We start from the raw sequence: 16,966 nt of genomic DNA on the forward strand, positions 1-16,966 counted from the left end.
TTCGTTGCAAAACCTTTTCGAGGAGAGTGGAAACATAGCTATTCTGTGACAATGGCCGTGACTCTATCCCCACAGCACCGACTTTGATGACATCAATTCCGGGTGGGTACTTCTACCCACCATACCCACATTATCCGCCGGCCCTGATCCTAACCACCTTAAGCGCCTGAGCCTTTTGTCCCTTTCTGATCGCCGCCTTCGAACTGACCTCATTGAAACTTTTAAGATTGTACATGGTTTCTATGACTTGACCATAGATATAGGAAACGTATATAAAGGTCTAGATAAAATATTTCAAAGGGAGTGAATACGGAGGTGACAGCTAGCAGAAACGCGTAATTTCTGCAGGCTATCCTTATAAGGCGCTATCTATCGGTAAGAAAGCTCGTGCTATCGTCGCGAGAGCCATTGTCTCCGGCTTTAAAATTATACTAAAAGTCAACAACAGATGGTGTCTAAAGACTACGGCCTGCGGAAAGGTCAAGCACTTAGTACTAAAATGCTATGAGACGTTTGGACAAGTTTCGGGGCTGGACCTATTCTAGTCATTCCCCATTTCCCCCTTGTAAATATCGAATTAGTTTTATCAAGAATGTATTTATTTATACTCGGGGAGAATGAATATGTCGAGATTATTTTTAGCGTTTCTCCAATTCCACCCGTTGGGGCCATAAAAATCGGATAACAAACTAGAACGATTTTTGAAATTTTGTCGCGGGTTCCGATTAGAACTTTTAAAAAACCCTGCCTTTGGCCCATGCTTTTCGTTTGGCTGGCAACGAAAGTTACGCCATCGGTGCCAAACTGGTGAACTAACACTCTATTTCACCTAAGATTAAATGGCCGACTTTAGCTCGACGCTAACGCGGTTTTTTTTACATCTTTAAAGTAACTTATGTTTAATTAAAGTAATCAAATCGTGTAAGAGTACATACTCAAAAGAAAACATATCTTTTCACAGGTTAGTGTTAGAAATAGTTTTCTTTTTACCATAATTTCCAATCGCTAAGAACGCACTAGAAAACGCGTTTCTTTCAAATCATAGAAAGATTGTTTTTTAAATAAAAAATGAAGAATGGTTCAAAATTCCGTAAATAAATATTTAAGGAGTAATTACTCAAACAAAAACATATCTTTTCACAGGTTACTTTAAGAAATAGTTGTTTTACGAGCAATGGTTATGGGGAAAACCGGTGCACAGTAATGGTTTATCGCGAATATCTACGTTAGTATTGTATGTACGGCTATAAACCCAAGTATGTTGTGTTGTAATCGTGGTTTTAACGTTGTACCTGAAACGCGTCTTTCAATTTTGCGCCTTCGTTGACTTAAAACGCATCCGCCGCTCTTCATGTAACCGCGTTTAAAATTTACCACCCAGCTAACTCTAGTTATTTTTGCAATAAATCGCTTGAAAATGAGCCTATTGTGAAGGTTGTGTGAGACAAAATGATAGGAAAGTCGGAATAATGGGTCACTTCAATTTAAGTTCATATTGATTGCCGTAAAGAATAAATCCAAAAGACCAGTATCAATGCTTTGAAAAGAAAACACGACACCGATGAAACTGTTCGACATGTAGAACGCGAGCGAATCAACCTACCAAATGATATAAGAAATTTTCAACATACAAATTTTCACGTTTATATGAATTTAAATGTAATATAAAATCGTCTTGAAAAACCGTTTATTGCTTTATAACATTCAAAAATAATATTAAAATTATTAACATTAATAATATAATAAGTTTGCGTTGTCAACGCGCGTATTTTGAAACGGAAAAATCCGATTACTATTGTTAAATCAAATCTTGGATTAATAATATGATATTCTTAATACGAAACAAATAACAGAAATTTTTGGCCTTCAAATTTTCGTCTACTTTAAAGAATAATTCTGAACGAACCAATGGATGAAAAGTTATGAAACTAGCTTTTAAATAAACCTTGAAACTTATTTCAAGTCATATTATAATTCACCGATGACAAAATTCGTGAAAAGTATTAATATCGTTCCGAATTACAACCTACTTTCTAAAATCTCATTTTTCTTTCTAATACGCGCGTTGACAACACAAACTTTACCTAGACGAGCAGATGCTCGGTTATCTACATGGTGCGGGAAAAATATTATTTTTGAATGTTATAAAGCGATAAACGATTTTTCAAGACGATTTTATATTACATTTAAGTTCATATAAACGGGAAAAATTGTCAGTGGAATATTTCTTATATCATTTGGTAGGTTAATTAACGTTTAATTATCGCCAACTTTACATTAATTTCAATGGGGTGGGGGAAAACCTTTAACCAAGTTACGCGCGAGCGCACCTCTTTAGGCAGCGCAGATGGCGTTACTGTCGTTTTAGCCAAGAATCTAATCGGTACCTTGTCAGCCATTCGATTAAGCGTTCTAGTTTGTTATCCGATTTCTATGGTTGGGGCCCCCGGTATGCTCCTCTGCTTTAATCCAATAATACTGCAATCTCATTGGTTCTTAAAAATGACGTTTATCGACGCGATTAACGCTGCTGCGAGGACGCAAAAAATAAGACCCCCGTCCTTTTTTCCTCCCCCCCCTTAACGTGACGGCGTTAGGGCCTCAACGTGTCCGTCGATAGTCTCAACATATTCATTCTCCCTGAGTATAAATAAATACATTCTTGGTGCCACTATGATTGAAAATAAAGCGCCATCTTTATTTTCAATATCGAATTATTCATCTATAATATTGTTTGATTTTTCAGTTTAGATTTTTAAAGAAGGCTTAAAGGGAATATAACCTCAGGTATTTGGTGTGGAACACCAACGTTTGCAGGTTTGGCCACTCTAGCCTTTGACTTTAAAAATGTTTGGCGCCACTGTACAGGGAAATTTTAAAAATTGAAGGGGTCTTCCATAAAGATTGCTTTGCAGGTTATATTCCCTTTAAATAAAATACAAGGGTGCCAACTCAACCAAATTAAGTTTATAAATTTAATACATTTTTAATAACTTCGGTTTTGAAGTATTCCCACCTAGAATTTCCCTAGATTTTACGAATTTTCGGTCTGATTTACCTTTTACCTTTACCCAAGGTTCGTAAAATTAAAGCCCTCCTTTGCCGAATTTTCTAGGTCAAAATTTTCATTGATGTGGGAAATTTCACCCGATCTGGCATCCCTGAAACAAACTATTTTCCACGTAAATGTGCCCTACAGAAAAATGTATTTTATCCATGAAATACATCTATAACCAACCAAATATAAGATTCTATATTGCGCCCAGACCATTTGACCTAAAAAAACTCGTTATATTGGACATTGTAGAGACCATGAATAACTTTAACGTCTCAAACTCTCAATGAGATCATTTCTTGCACGCCTGTCCTTAAGGGAGAATAAATTTAATCGTTTAAGGCACTCTTCGTAAGAAAGAGTACGCATACCATTAACCAATTTCGTTGTTTTTTTTTGTACTCTCTCGATATGCTCAATATCTTTGACTAGATGGGGTGACCAAATACTCGAGCAGTATTCGAGATGAGGGCGAATATATACATTGTACAATATTGTAAACGCAGCGCCGGCCCTAGGGTAGAGCAAGCGGAGTTGTCACTCTAGGCGCCAGGACAGCGGCCAGGTGGAAAGGGGCGCCCAAATTCTTTTTGAGAAGCGCGGGGCGGCATGGCAACAATCGAAAAACAATCTCGCTCTACCCTGACCAAGGGCTAGGGCCGGCGCTGTGTAAACGACTTAACACTGAAATGCGAAAAGGAACGGCGTAGTAAATAAAGAGCGCGCATACCACGAGCAGCAGCAGCACGACTATGAGTAGCTCCAAACATACGGCCACTGAGCATAACCCCAAGATCACGGACTACAGTTCGAGGTTCGAGCCTCAATCAGCCTACCACCAAACGGTGCCCAAAACAGGGGTTTTTATCCCCACAATGCAGTACCATTGACTTAGAGGCGTTGAGTAAGTGTCGTCTGCTAGCAATAATTTATAAAACAAACTTTAAAAATATTATTGAATGAAAAAATTTCTATATCAAATGGTATTTTTCCGAAATTATTTCAAATTGTAATATTTGAATATGTACCCTCGAGTACAGAAACGTTAATTACTGCTTAATAATTTTTATATATGACCAAATAACATTGGTAACGTCACTTTTTTCTTCACCTTGGACACTTTATTAAAATATCATGAACATTTCAAAATTATCATTTTTATAGTTTTTGAAATAAGTATCCAGGTTGTCGTTGATATCATGATATGTTAAATCTAAACTTCCAGCTGACGGCCAAAATAACCATTCGGAAGAAGTGACGCCATCTATTTTCTTATGCGTGAAGAAAAATCATTATATTAGGTCAGAGGGCAACCCCTCCAGACTGCACACACGTGTTTTTGTTTACAGCATTTTACAATGGAGCCAAACATGGAAGTATTTCTATTCTCAGACTCCAACACTTTTCAGGATGAAGTTCTAATTAAAACAAATCGAATTACCAATTTGAAATCAAAAGGGAAAGGAATTAGAACTGTAAGGGAACAATATTTGAGGAAAGATGTTCACTGTCGAAGCTTATTATGTGCCCATATCAAGCGAGAACATGATGAAAACTGCTGGTCAAAAAATGAAAATACAAAACACCGTATGTACCTGTAAACGGGATATGACTAATAAAATAGTTATTCATCTATAAAATATAATTTCAGATGATAGGGGAGGAAGTCTGCCTATTGGCGCCACGCACTACCTCATTCCGTGTTATGATATTGTAAAAAATTATTTGGAAATATTAGAATTACCTGGTCTAACGTCTGTTGTATTTCTACAGTCAATAGCTAGCATGGTAGCACTAATTATATAAGAGTTTTAAAATTTTCCGTCTAAAATAATTGCAACATTTTCAGATGATTAATGATGTTGGTAAACGTCACTACACAAGAATTTTAAACATTGTGCGAGATGGAACCAAAAGTTCCGCAGTTTTTCTCAATGAAATTGGATTAGACACACATATTACACGGACCAATAGCCAGTCAGTTAAGGATTGGTTGATAAAGTTGGTGTTATTATTATATAAATTCATACATATTAAATATATTCATTTGGAATTTTAACCACTAATGTAGCATTACCTACAAAGCTGCACGGTGGTTAATGGAACATTTACATGGTTTGATGCCTTTGGTGCTAGTAACGGAAGACGATGAAGTTAGTACAACATTTATTGAAAATTTTAATTATTTTGTAACAATATTAACGTGGTAACATGTATAGATGATTAAAAAATTTGGAAACGAAACAAGTAACATCTTCGTTGTTCATTTAAAAAAGTACTTGGAAGACTTTTGGCCAGATTTTAAACAGGCTGAAGAACTGTATGAGTCCATTAAGATGAATTTGGAGGATGATTCGCCCAAAGAGTCGGAGAAAATCTATAGCAATTACCTTCCATCTGATTTGGTAAATGTGGGAGTTAAAAGTGGACGTTACTATGAAGGCAGGCTTCGTGTCAATAAATACAACTCTCAAGATGAAGCATTCATTTCCGTAACAAAGTATGATTCCATCATTGGTTAAGCTGAACTATTAATATTAATTAAATGTCTTCAAAAGAATTGGAACTAAGGAATCTGTTGATGTCATCATTCAAGGAATGAAACACAGAAACCGAGCTATTCATGGAGACGATGTTGTTGTAGAAATTATTCAAGATGCCGAAATCAAATACGCTTCTCCTTCAGCCAAAGGTTTGTTGATTTAGACTTTTAATTTATCAATTATAAATGTTGAAATATTGGTTCAAAATTTTGATTTTGGGTAAATATATTAGACTACGTCTTTACTCGAAGTGGGGAATAATCTACTCTGTTCTTTAACCTGAAAAGCTCAGTTTTAAAATACCAATATAACCCCTTTCTATGAAACAAAGGGCTCATTTCTATCTTCAATAGCCCAATTTGATTATCTCAAAGATCCCAATTTGATTATCTCAAAGATCCCAATTTGATCATCTCAAAGATCCCAATTTGATCATCTCAAAGATCCCAATTTGATCATCTCAAAGATCCCAATTTGATCATCTCAAAGATCCCAATTTGATCATCTCAAAGATCCCAATTTGATCATCTCAAAGATCCCAATTTGATCATCTCAAAGATCCCAATTTGATCATCTCAAAGATCCCAATTTGATCATCTCAAAGATCCCAATTTGATCATCTCAAAGATCCCAATTTGATCATCTCAAAGATCCCAATTTGATCAACTCAAAGATCCCAATTTGTTCATCTCAAAGATCCCAATTTGTTCATCTCAAAGATCCCAATTTGATCATCTCAAAGATCCCAATTTGATCATCTCAAAGATCCCAATTTGATCATCTCAAAGATCCGGAAGAAATTATCTCAAAAGATTCCGATTCTATTAACTCAAAACCAATTTTTCTGCTCAGTATGGTGACAGTATGATGTTTCTAGGTTGGAAACAATTACTTGTTGGACAAGTAGTTGCAATAATTCAACGACGGTGGAGAGATTATGTCACTGTTTTTCAAGATGATGATGTAAACTTATAATTTTGAAACATTAAAACATATTTATCATTCATGAATCTTACAGGATATAACGAATAGTAGAGCCAACCATGTTTTGGCTATACCGTATGATTACCGAATTCCCAAGATACGAATTCGAACAACACAAGCAAGAGAACTTCAAGACCACCGCATTGTAATACGAATTGATCGGTGGGAGATTGATTCCAATTATCCACAAGGGCATTTTGTAAAGTCTTTGGGTCCAATTGGAAATCTTGAAACGGAAATTAGTGCTCTGTTAATTGAACATGGTGTCTCAGTATCATCGTTCTCCAAAGGACTGGTTAGTTGTAATAAACGAAGAAATCAAGATATGGAAGTAACTTTAATGTCTTTTTTAGCTCGCTGAACTTCCCGTTGTAACACCTGACAAACCATGGTCTATTGATGAAGAAGAAACCGTGAAACGCAGAGATTTGAGGGCTAGTCATTTACTTTTCAGTATTGATCCGAAAGGTTGCGAAGATGTAGATGATACATTGTCAATTCGGTTAGTTGAATTAAAATGTTACTATTTATAAACACATTTCAAATGATCTTTCGATTAGTGAGCTTCCAAACGGTAATGTTGAACTTGGAGTTCATATTGCTGATGTAACACATTTTGTTCGGATGGATTCCTTGGTTGATTCAGAAGCAAAAGCCAGATCAACTACCGTTTATCTCGCTGACCGACGATATGACATGTTGCCTGCTGTCTTGAGTGCAAATTTATGCTCTTTACTTAGTGGAGTTGATCGGTAAATGTAACAGGAGAAAGCGGTTTATCAAAGAAGTAACTTTTAATATTTTTTTAGATACGCTGTTAGTGTTCTATGGGAATTAAATGATAGATTTGAAGTTGAAAATGTCTGGTTCGGACGCACAGTGATTCGATCTTCTTATAAGTTGTTTTATGAGGTTGGTAAATTTGAATGGTACCCTTTGTTTTGAAATTGAAATACAAGCATAAAATACGATAATTTACGCTAAAATCAACAAGTTAATTAATTGTGACATAAATGAGGTACTGAACTAGCAAATTAGTTAAGATATACTTCAGTATCGGACAATGGACTTGAAATCACAATGTCTACAACAATATGGTATTAGTATATCATCGTGTCTAAAACACGGCATTTATAACTTAGGTTGCCCAATTGATTTTGGAAGGTAAGACGTTTGTTGAAGTAAGAGAAAGTATCAAAGAATTGAAAGTACTGACTTACGAGGAAGGAAGGAAGAAGTAATTTCATTACCAAATAAATTTCAAATTGTACATTATAAAACTTTAATTACTTGGAAACAGATTTAAACAACTCAAAGGGACACTTGAGTGCTTAACGGTAATCGCCCGAACTCTAAAAGAAAGGCGACACCAAAGTGGAGCAGTTGAACTGGATAGTTTGGAAGTTCAATTTGAATTTGATGATGTTAGACAGAACCAAACCGACACGCCTAAGCCTAAAGAGGTTCGTATTCTGTCTTCAGTAAACTATTTTTATAATGTCAACTGCCTTAATTCTAATTAATTTATTACAGCATCTTGAAATTCACGAAACAGTTGCTGAATGCATGATATTTGCTAACCATTGGGTTGCTAAGAAAATCTCTGAAGTGTTCTCTCACGAAGCTATTGTACTTACATTTTCTATTTTTGGTTTTCATGATTGCTTAAATCTATTTAAAAATAATTAACGGTAATTTTTTTCTTAAAGCTGAGGCATCACCCTAATCCAAGAATGAGTGATCTAGAAGAACTTAAAATGATCGTCTCCATGTTGGGGCTAGATTTCAATATCTCATCGAATAAACAACTGAACGAGTCTCTGAATAAAGTTGCCAGTTCAACAGATCCGCATTTAAATTTGGTAAATTAAGCATTACATTTTCAGAAAAACAGCTAAAAATAGCAACACGAACTAAGAAATAGCACAATTAGTACTAGTTAAGAAATACACAACCTAGTACTAACTTTATAAGGCACAATCAATTATGGCAATTTTGGAAAAACTCAGTGAAAGTATAAAGTAACAAAATTTTTGTTATAACAATTGAGTAACTCTTGAGCAGGCTTAAATTTTTCTTAAAATTAAAAAGGAAGCTTAAAGGGTCACAGAATCATTCAAAAATTCAGACGGAATTTTAGCTGGCTCGTCCTTTTCCATACCTTGTGATACAGCCAATCAAGTTTTGGCCTTTTTTCAGGCCTATTTCCGAAATTTAAACAATTCTGTGAGAAAGTTATATTTAAAAAATTAATGAGATAATTTTTTTATGGTAGATTTGTTAAAGGGAGTATGAACTAAATTGAAAAATTGTTTGCTAACACGTAATAAGACTTATTTTTAGACAATCACCCCTTAGCTTCCATTAAACCTGGTGGCCCCTGTAGCTAAGGTCTCCGCCCCCCTCTGAGAAACCCTTTTGGGGGCCCCTATAATCAGTGGTGTTTATAAGGGACGAGTGGAGGCCCTAACATTATGGGGCGGTTTGCGGGGGCCCTATTTATGCCACTGCTGATGGAATTGATGTAAAATTTGTTGATCCACTGAGCATGGTTTTTTCGGACCGTTTTGTGCTACAATTTTTATTTCAAAACCAAAATGGTTTTAAAAAATCAGAATTGATCCAGTCTGGCTGGTTCCAGCCAATTTTGATCTTGGGACTCATTTTACAATTATCAGACCTAGTACATAATCAAACCCTTTCACTCATTAAAAATTAATATTTTGAATGATATTCAGATACTTCGAATTATGACAACACGGGCTATGTCTGAAGCCAACTACATTTCAACTGGCTCATTTCCAAGCAACGAATATTACCATTACGGATTAGGATTGGAAAAATACAGTAATAATTATTATAATTTTACAATATAGTACCCATGCCCCAGTAGCCAAAACTATTTGGGCCAATTTTGGTATTTGACGTGGGCTAACACGCTTAAACCTAGGAGCAACAAACACAACACCCCACACAAGGAGAACGCAACCCGTCAAAAGTCGTGGATTTTCTTGTGTACATTTTTCATTGGCTAGACGCTTTAGCGCCTGCTGCCGTCGGAAGGGGAAAATTCGGAAATTGTCTTTCCCCCGCCCGTAAAACGTTTAGCGTAAAGGCTCGTGACGCTCGTCCAATGAAATTCGTACACAACCCTTCGTTAGCGTGTTTAAAGGCTAGCTGCGTTCTCCTTGTGTTTGTTGCTCCTAGCTTAAACGTCGCGCCTTTCTTGTTCCACTATTACGCCAAACCATTAAAATATTCCTTTCAACCATGAATATCTTATACAATTAGGTAATCTGCCCTGAGTCGCTAGGATGGTAGGGGCTTTGTTATTATAACGTCGGTCATGCGCCCGAGGATAGATACCGACACCGCGAAATTTTGAACGGCGCCGGCGATCCGGTCATTTACCACATAGAAATCTCATAGGTAACTAGAATGCTGCCGCCTACGGCCGAGCTTGACGCCAGTTCGCCTTGAACCTTCAGCCAATGAGAGGCCGTAGAGTGGTTCCGCCAAGGAGGATTATTCAAGGAGGATAATAATCCTCCTTGGATCCGCTACTATAGCGGGAGATAGGTGACGTCATTCTCTCTGGTGACATTAAATTCTTGGCAGAACCACTCTTTGAGCTCTGATTGGCTGAGATCTGGCTATCGTCTGCCACGGCGTTTGGCCCATTTGCCAGTTACACGGCAGCATTCTAGTTACCTATGAGATTTCTATGATTTACCATCGATGGCGGCGCCGCTATCGTCGTGCGCTGACTTTTTTGTCGGCGGCGCATTGAACCAAAATTTAATGGCGGCGGCGGCGGCGTTTATATGAAATCTCGTTTTCATTGTAGGAGGTTTTAGCAATCCCTTTTCTAGGAGTTTAAGACGTTCGCGGTAACAAGTAGAAAATAAACTGTCTTTTATTGGCACTAGCAAAGTAATACTTGAAATGTGATAAAGAAAGAACTACATTTTTGTTAAAGCTGCAAAGAGACTGATTTCAACGGAAAATCTGGTAGCCCTGCTAAAAAATACTATAAACCGTCGGCGGCGGCGCAAAAAAACAATCGGGGTCTAACCAATGAGATAGAATAAATAGAGGTCCAAAGAAATCTGGGATTCGCTTGACGTTTTATTTGAGTAGGAGAATTAGGCTTAAGTTTCAATTTTATTCAATCGTGTTGGCGCCATCTGTTTCTATAAGCAGACACTTTTGCCAAATATATTAAGGTTTAATTTTCCAATAACACGATAGATGGCGCCAACACAATTTGATTAAGTTCATTTACTAGGCCTAACTCTCCAACTCAACGAATACTGTCCCGCGAAACGGTAGGTCCTGGAAGGCGGATTTGAATCTCTATTTATTCTACCTCATTGGGTCTATCATGGGCAACGTTTTGAAACTTGGCTAGTTTCATTGACAAGTCTTAGCGCGAAATTTATTTATAAAATTTTTAATAATCATCTTTTCTATAGGACGAAGATATCTAAAATTATTAACAGCAAATACCTTTATTTATTATAATCAACTAATTTTGTAGTAATATCGGTATTTTTCTGAAAATGACAAGTAATTTTCAAGGCCGGCTAAAACGCGTAATCCCAGAAACGTTGGGTTCATGGAGTCAACGACAAACTTCTGTCTCCTGATTGGCCAAAGTGATTACGTAAAATCATACCCGTTCTTCGTCTATAGAGTGTTGTCGTCTGAAACCCTGCGACGTCACCATTGTAATTTGCCTATTGATAAAAAACGTTAACTATCATGGCGGCCACTATTAACACTACAGCTGTGACGTTACAAAGTTTCAAAATCGTATCAGAAGACAACACTCTATTTTAAAATGCAGAAAGGCACTGCCCATCCTAACCCCAGATGGTGAAAAGGCTAAGTTATAGTTAGACATTCATGATAGATATGAATACATTCGCTCACATAATTAAAACCGACACATTACCATTCGGTGTAGCCATGAATGTATTCATTTCAACCATGAATATCGAACTATATCATTACCCTTACTACCATCTGGGGCTAAGATGGCCGGTTCCTTCCTGCGTTTTACGTAATCACTTGAGCCAATCAGGAGACAGACATTTGTCATTGACTCGATTCACAAAACGTTTCCGGGATTGCGCGATTTAACCGGCGAAGAAAATGACTAGTGATTCTTAGGAAAATACCTCTACTACTACAAAATCAATTGATAATCATAAATAAAGGAATTTGTTATTCATATTCTTACCTATTTTCGTTCAATCAAAAAGATGTGTATTAACATTTTAGAAACATAATTTAACGCTAAGCCTTGGCACTGAAAGTTAGTCAAGTTTCAAAACTTTGCCCTTCAATACAATTTTTGAGCGGCGGCGCGTGACCGACGTCATTATAGCTAAGCCCCTCCCACTAGCGACTGAGGTCCGACTACCTAATGCAGTTCGATATTCATGGTTGAAATGAATACATTCATGGTGTAGCTTATTGACAATCGTGAACGCGTTAGATTGCATTACGTTTTAGACAGCTTAACCCTAGGTAAAAATATATAGGCGTATGTAAATCTCAATTGATGCCAGCTCGCTCACCCGACCTCTCCATGTCGAAGAATTAAATCATCGATTCGAAAGCGCCGTCAAAAATTGCAGTGACAATGCTGTCTTCTCGTTTCCCAAACCACGTTATTATGTAGCCCCGTTCGTAAAATTCCATGCAAGTACCAACGGTTTCAACGTTAAACAAACTTGTTGGCAAACAGCCTGTGCTACTGGGGGCAAAGATGATATAATAAGTGTAAAATATTGTAACAATATTATAGACTTATGATAATATAGACCTCCGTACCCTAGATACGAATTCTGAGAGCTTTCTGATTTCAACGAAGCGTTTACCCACTTACGGCACTTGACCTCCGAAAAATCGGTCTCCATCGGTCGCTGCCAACTTTGATGACGCGCTGTTGCGCGAACAGCTCGTCATTTAAGTTGGCCGTGGTCTTTGGTGCTTTCTCGTAGCTTCGTACGCATACGCCGTAGCTAAGCCCTGCCTGCCTTGAAACGGCCGCCATGACTGTAGTTTCACGTCACAGATCACTCGGTTAAACGCCACACGATCCTGCAAAATAATCACGTAACCAACATTGGCGTCTTAATGTCATGGCTGACCTATACGCGTTACCATGACAACGAACACAAGCCACGCCCACGAGCAAGCCACGAATAGTTCGTAACTATAGAGTGTTGTCGTCTGATACGATTTCGAAAACTTGTAACGTCACAGCTGTAGCGTTAATAGTGGCCGCCATGACAGTTACCGTTTTTATCAATAGGCAAATTACAATGGTGACGGCGCAGGGTTTCGGACGACAACACTCTATTGAGTAAAGTTTTTCGGAGTTCCTGCAGGATGTCGGTAAACGCTACTGACTACGCGAGAGGCAGTTATTTCGAATCTAGGGTACGAGGCTTATATTATCTTTGCTGGGGGTTATGTCCAAAATGGAAATGAGAAACATTGCGAATTTCCTTTCCAGCCCATTTTACGTCCCCAATTCGTCGATACGCCGACATAATTGTGCATCGCCTTCTGCTTCTGGCTGTTAGTGAAGAAAGCAAAGATTTAGAAACGGATGTTTTATCGAACGAAGAGCTTGAAGATCTCTGCCATCATATTAACAACAAACACAAGGTCAATTTAAAACATTTAAATTTGTATAAAATTTGGTTTTAATTATTTTATCAACATTAGGCAGCTAAAAATATTCAGAAGGATTCTGCCAATCTATTTCAAATTTTATTTTTTAAAAATCTGGAAGAAAATGACGAACGGCGACAAGCCGAAGGGGTAATTTACAACCTGAAAAATAACGGCGTTGGTGTGGTCGTGCCCGAGTACGGGATGAAGGGTCACGTGCCATTACGTAATAAAGAGAACAAAGTAGCGGTGATCGTGGATGGTGAGGTCTTGTGGAAAGACGGACAACTGGTACAGTCCGAAGGGAAGATTTCTGTTCAAAGTGACGGCTATTACCAAAGTTACAAGCACTTCGACAAGCTAATGGTAAGTTGATTCAAGGATCCTATATGTTAGAAGGATAGGTAGCCCTCCGGCCAGCCCGTGTTTTCAAAACGCCGGCAGCGCCGTCGATATTACGAGAACCTCTAAACGTGGAACGTTTTGTTTCTATTCCCTCAATGACAAATTTGGCGGTGCTTCCTCTATGTTTTGTCCTTGACGGAATCTAAAGACGGATTCTCTATAGCGCATGACCCACCGACGGCGCTGCCATTTTTCGTCCCTCGCCTCATATCCTTCTAACATATAGGATCCTTGGTTGATTGTTTCACCGTAAGACTATAATTTTATTTGATACTTGCTGGGTTCCCGGGTAAAAATGCCTATTTGTATAACCAAGGAAAAAGTGCCAGTGACGAAACTCCGACACATTCAAACCAAAATAGAACGCTGCAATAACTGTCTCCACGCATGGCACCGTACTCAATATAACCAACTGGTTAATGACAATATTAACCAATTATACGTTGACTACATAATAATTTGCCTTTTATTATACGGCCTAGTGTCTATAGAAGAGACTTAAAAAAAATTGCAATAGATACCTAATTATTAAATTAATTCAATTATTTAAAGTTGTTTGGCCGTCCGTAATCGTCGAAAACCACAGTCAGGGTACCATGAGATAGTACACCGAATGTGGTCGACCTAAGTTGAAAACTGTAGATTCCTATAGCGGACAAACATATATACAAACAATCTTTTTATATTAGATGTATAATAGTAATTATAATCAGCTAGGCTAATACCTTACTGACTTTTAAATACATTAATTGAAGTATCTGGGTTATACCACGACCAACTTTGATCACGCGCTGTTCGCGCTACAGCGGCCAACCCAATCGCCTTATTTTCATGAACAAGAATTTTTCCAACCTCACAGATTTTTTATGTTGGCTTCAATGCAAAACGGGTTTTATTAACGCGTCTTATACGCTTAATTTAAAATATCACATGTATATCGGCAACTTTTGCAATTGAATGGTAATAATACATGTTACTTTATTAATATTTACAAGTTTTGTCCAAGGACTAATTACGTAAAAATTACAATAATACAATTTTAATATGAATAAGTTTGAGTTCCCCGCCTTTGGTCTGTATAAAAAACTATTCTAAACAAAATATTCCACTTTATGCGAAATTTATAAATTGGAATTATAAAACTTTTGATCATAAGTAAATACCATAAGTCTATAATATTGTTCCATAAGTTTGTCACTTTGGGGAATATTTTACTGAGACCTAGTAACGGAGTGACATCATCACAAGAAGAAAATCACCCCCTAGCGAGGCGCTGTCAAAGGCTACGTGTGACGCGTTAGCAAGCGGACGCTAAACTGCGATGAAGCCCGTAATGCAGTCTGTCTTGTGAATAGCTCTCAGTAAAACCTTTGCATGTGAATGGGCGTAAATGGGCTCGAGCGATTTCGCGCGTGCTGTCTGAAATAAAAAAAAATGCGCGAGCCTTTAACGCTAAAATATTAAAGAGCGCGTGGAACATTTTAACAAGTTGAATAAGACATGAATTAAAATTCGACGAGTCACTCTTTTTATAAAGATCTAACCTTCAAAACTGAACTGAACTCCTACGTGTCACGTGACGAAAGCGATACATTAAAACAAGTTCGGCAAGCGTAATGACTTTATAGTAAGGCTTATTACGCCGCCATGTTAGGGTGTAAAATCATGTAAATATGTCGGCTATACCTCACAATGTGAAGGTACTGTCACGTGCAAAATAGACGTTTCAATAAAACCTGTTCAGCGATTTTCCCTAGAAATAGCAATACATAGCCAGAACATACTTATAGACGCGTGATATTTTATAGCACGCGCTGCTTAATATTTCTATACAGGAGAGCTTGTTCAATTTGGCACGCGCCTCCTGAAATAAAAAAATGCGTGAGTTCTATTAACTTTTTCCTTACAAATAAAACTTGCATAATCACGTGAATTTTTTATTCAGTAGGGGGGACAAAAAGAGAGAAGCATTTATTGAAACGACTATTGGCTCGTGTGAATACGCCTTTAGTTTTTATTAAGTTTGTCCTTTTCGCCACCAGGTAGCGTTCGCAGCTTTATCGCATTTCATTTTTTACTTTCGTCTATTTCCAGATGAAAATAGATATTCAAGAATCGCGAGCTCACGCGCCAAAGTTTCAATTTCAATTGATGGGTCTCAAATCTGAAACCACACCCAATTCCATCAAGAAAGTTGATGTAGTTACGGAAGTTAAGAGCAAATTAATGGACAGTCAAGACAAAACAGCATCGCAAATCCGGCCCATCAATTCCAAAAAGACTTTGTATGAACTTATTTTAGAAATGAAACAAATGTCCCTAGCTATACGTAACAAACCGGTCTCTACATAATGTATTTGAATGTTTTTGTAAATATGCAGCTTTACTAAAATTAAATTTTTATTCTCGAGATGGCGCGGCTCTCATTTTATTATGTAGTCGGTTTAATCCATTGAGTTGGGAATATTAATCTAGAGATCCAATCAAATCTGTTCCCCGCGAAACAAGTTTTTGAAAATCACGAATGTGCCGTCTCCTCTAAAATGACGAGAAAACATTATCATATGACCCATGGCGCCATCCATTATTTTTGCCGGAAAACGCGTCTTAGTTGAACGAACCATTGAGAGATAGACGGCGCCACGGGTAGAATGATAAAGTTTTCTCGTCATTTGGGAGCAGACGGCAGTATTCTTATTTTTAAAAACTTGTTTCGCGAAATACTGAAATCCGACGTTTTGATTGGACCTATAGATTAATATTCCCAACTCAATGGTTTAATCCCAGGTACAGAACACTGCTCCAGATGGCGCTGCTCTCAGCAGAAATCTAAGGCAACGCAACGCCATCCTCAGCGGCAATTGAAAACTTGAGGTGTTGAGTATAACATTGTTGACAAGCTCTTGCCATTCTTTGGAAATTGGAACAGAAAGGTAACGATGGTCGGGAAATCTTAGCCTCCAACCTTTTTTTACGAAGTAGCCAAGGCCTAATGAAAATAGGCGCTTACATAAAACAACTTCCAGAAAATTGCCAAGAATAAATATTTCCGAGAGCCAGGACCTGCAAGTTACTGTTTATACAGTGCTTGTTGAAATAATAGAAATTTTTCACCCGCAAATAGAACGTCGTGGTTTTGCTAAGCCTTAATACGTCAAAAAAAGCTACCTGGTTGAAAGGAAACACTTGTTGCGCACCGTAAAGATGAAAAGTCTCTATTATTTCAACAAGCACTATATAAACAGTAACACGCAGGTCCTGACTCTCGGAAATAATACTTCTTGGCAAT

General features: G+C 37.5%; 1 protein-coding gene across 2 annotated transcripts; it reads left to right on the plus strand.

Annotated features, from left to right (window-relative positions):
* Positions 1-4,362: 4,362 nt before the first annotated feature.
* LOC149921185 (DIS3-like exonuclease 1) lies at positions 4,363-16,089 on the plus strand. 2 transcript variants are annotated; one of them, XM_090162760.1, is made up of 19 exons: positions 4,363-4,642; positions 4,707-4,843; positions 4,905-5,056; positions 5,127-5,208; positions 5,275-5,555; positions 5,614-5,747; positions 6,476-6,561; positions 6,617-6,877; positions 6,936-7,084; positions 7,143-7,334; positions 7,392-7,494; positions 7,725-7,819; positions 7,883-8,045; positions 8,116-8,211; positions 8,292-8,444; positions 9,321-9,429; positions 13,112-13,266; positions 13,327-13,638; positions 15,772-16,089. In XM_090162760.1, the coding sequence occupies exons 1-19, from the start codon at positions 4,414-4,416 to the stop codon at positions 16,027-16,029; spliced, it is 3,147 nt and encodes a 1,048-aa protein (XP_090018886.1). In that variant the 5' UTR covers positions 4,363-4,413; the 3' UTR covers positions 16,030-16,089. The 2 variants fall into 2 exon arrangements, with proteins under 2 accessions (XP_090018886.1, XP_090018887.1); XM_090162761.1 differs by having other exon boundaries at positions 5,332-5,555.
* The last annotated feature ends 877 nt before the right edge of the window (positions 16,090-16,966 follow it).

This window comes from Leiobunum rupestre, chromosome 11 (assembly GCF_980474605.1).
Source record: "Leiobunum rupestre chromosome 11, qqLeiRupe1.1.hap1, whole genome shotgun sequence".
Taxonomy (NCBI): Eukaryota; Metazoa; Arthropoda; class Arachnida; order Opiliones; family Sclerosomatidae; genus Leiobunum; species Leiobunum rupestre.

Excerpts from the sequence above, each read along its gene's own strand:
- LOC149921185 (XM_090162760.1), top strand. The coding sequence starts at position 4,414 with ATGGAGCCAAACATGGAAGTATTTCTATTCTCAGACTCCAACACTTTT. Across the intron at positions 5,748-6,475 it reads CGCTTCTCCTTCAGCCAAAG|GTTGGAAACAATTACTTGTT; the intron begins GTTTGTTGATTT and ends TGATGTTTCTAG. Across the intron at positions 7,085-7,142 it reads GATGATACATTGTCAATTCG|TGAGCTTCCAAACGGTAATG; the intron begins GTTAGTTGAATT and ends TCTTTCGATTAG.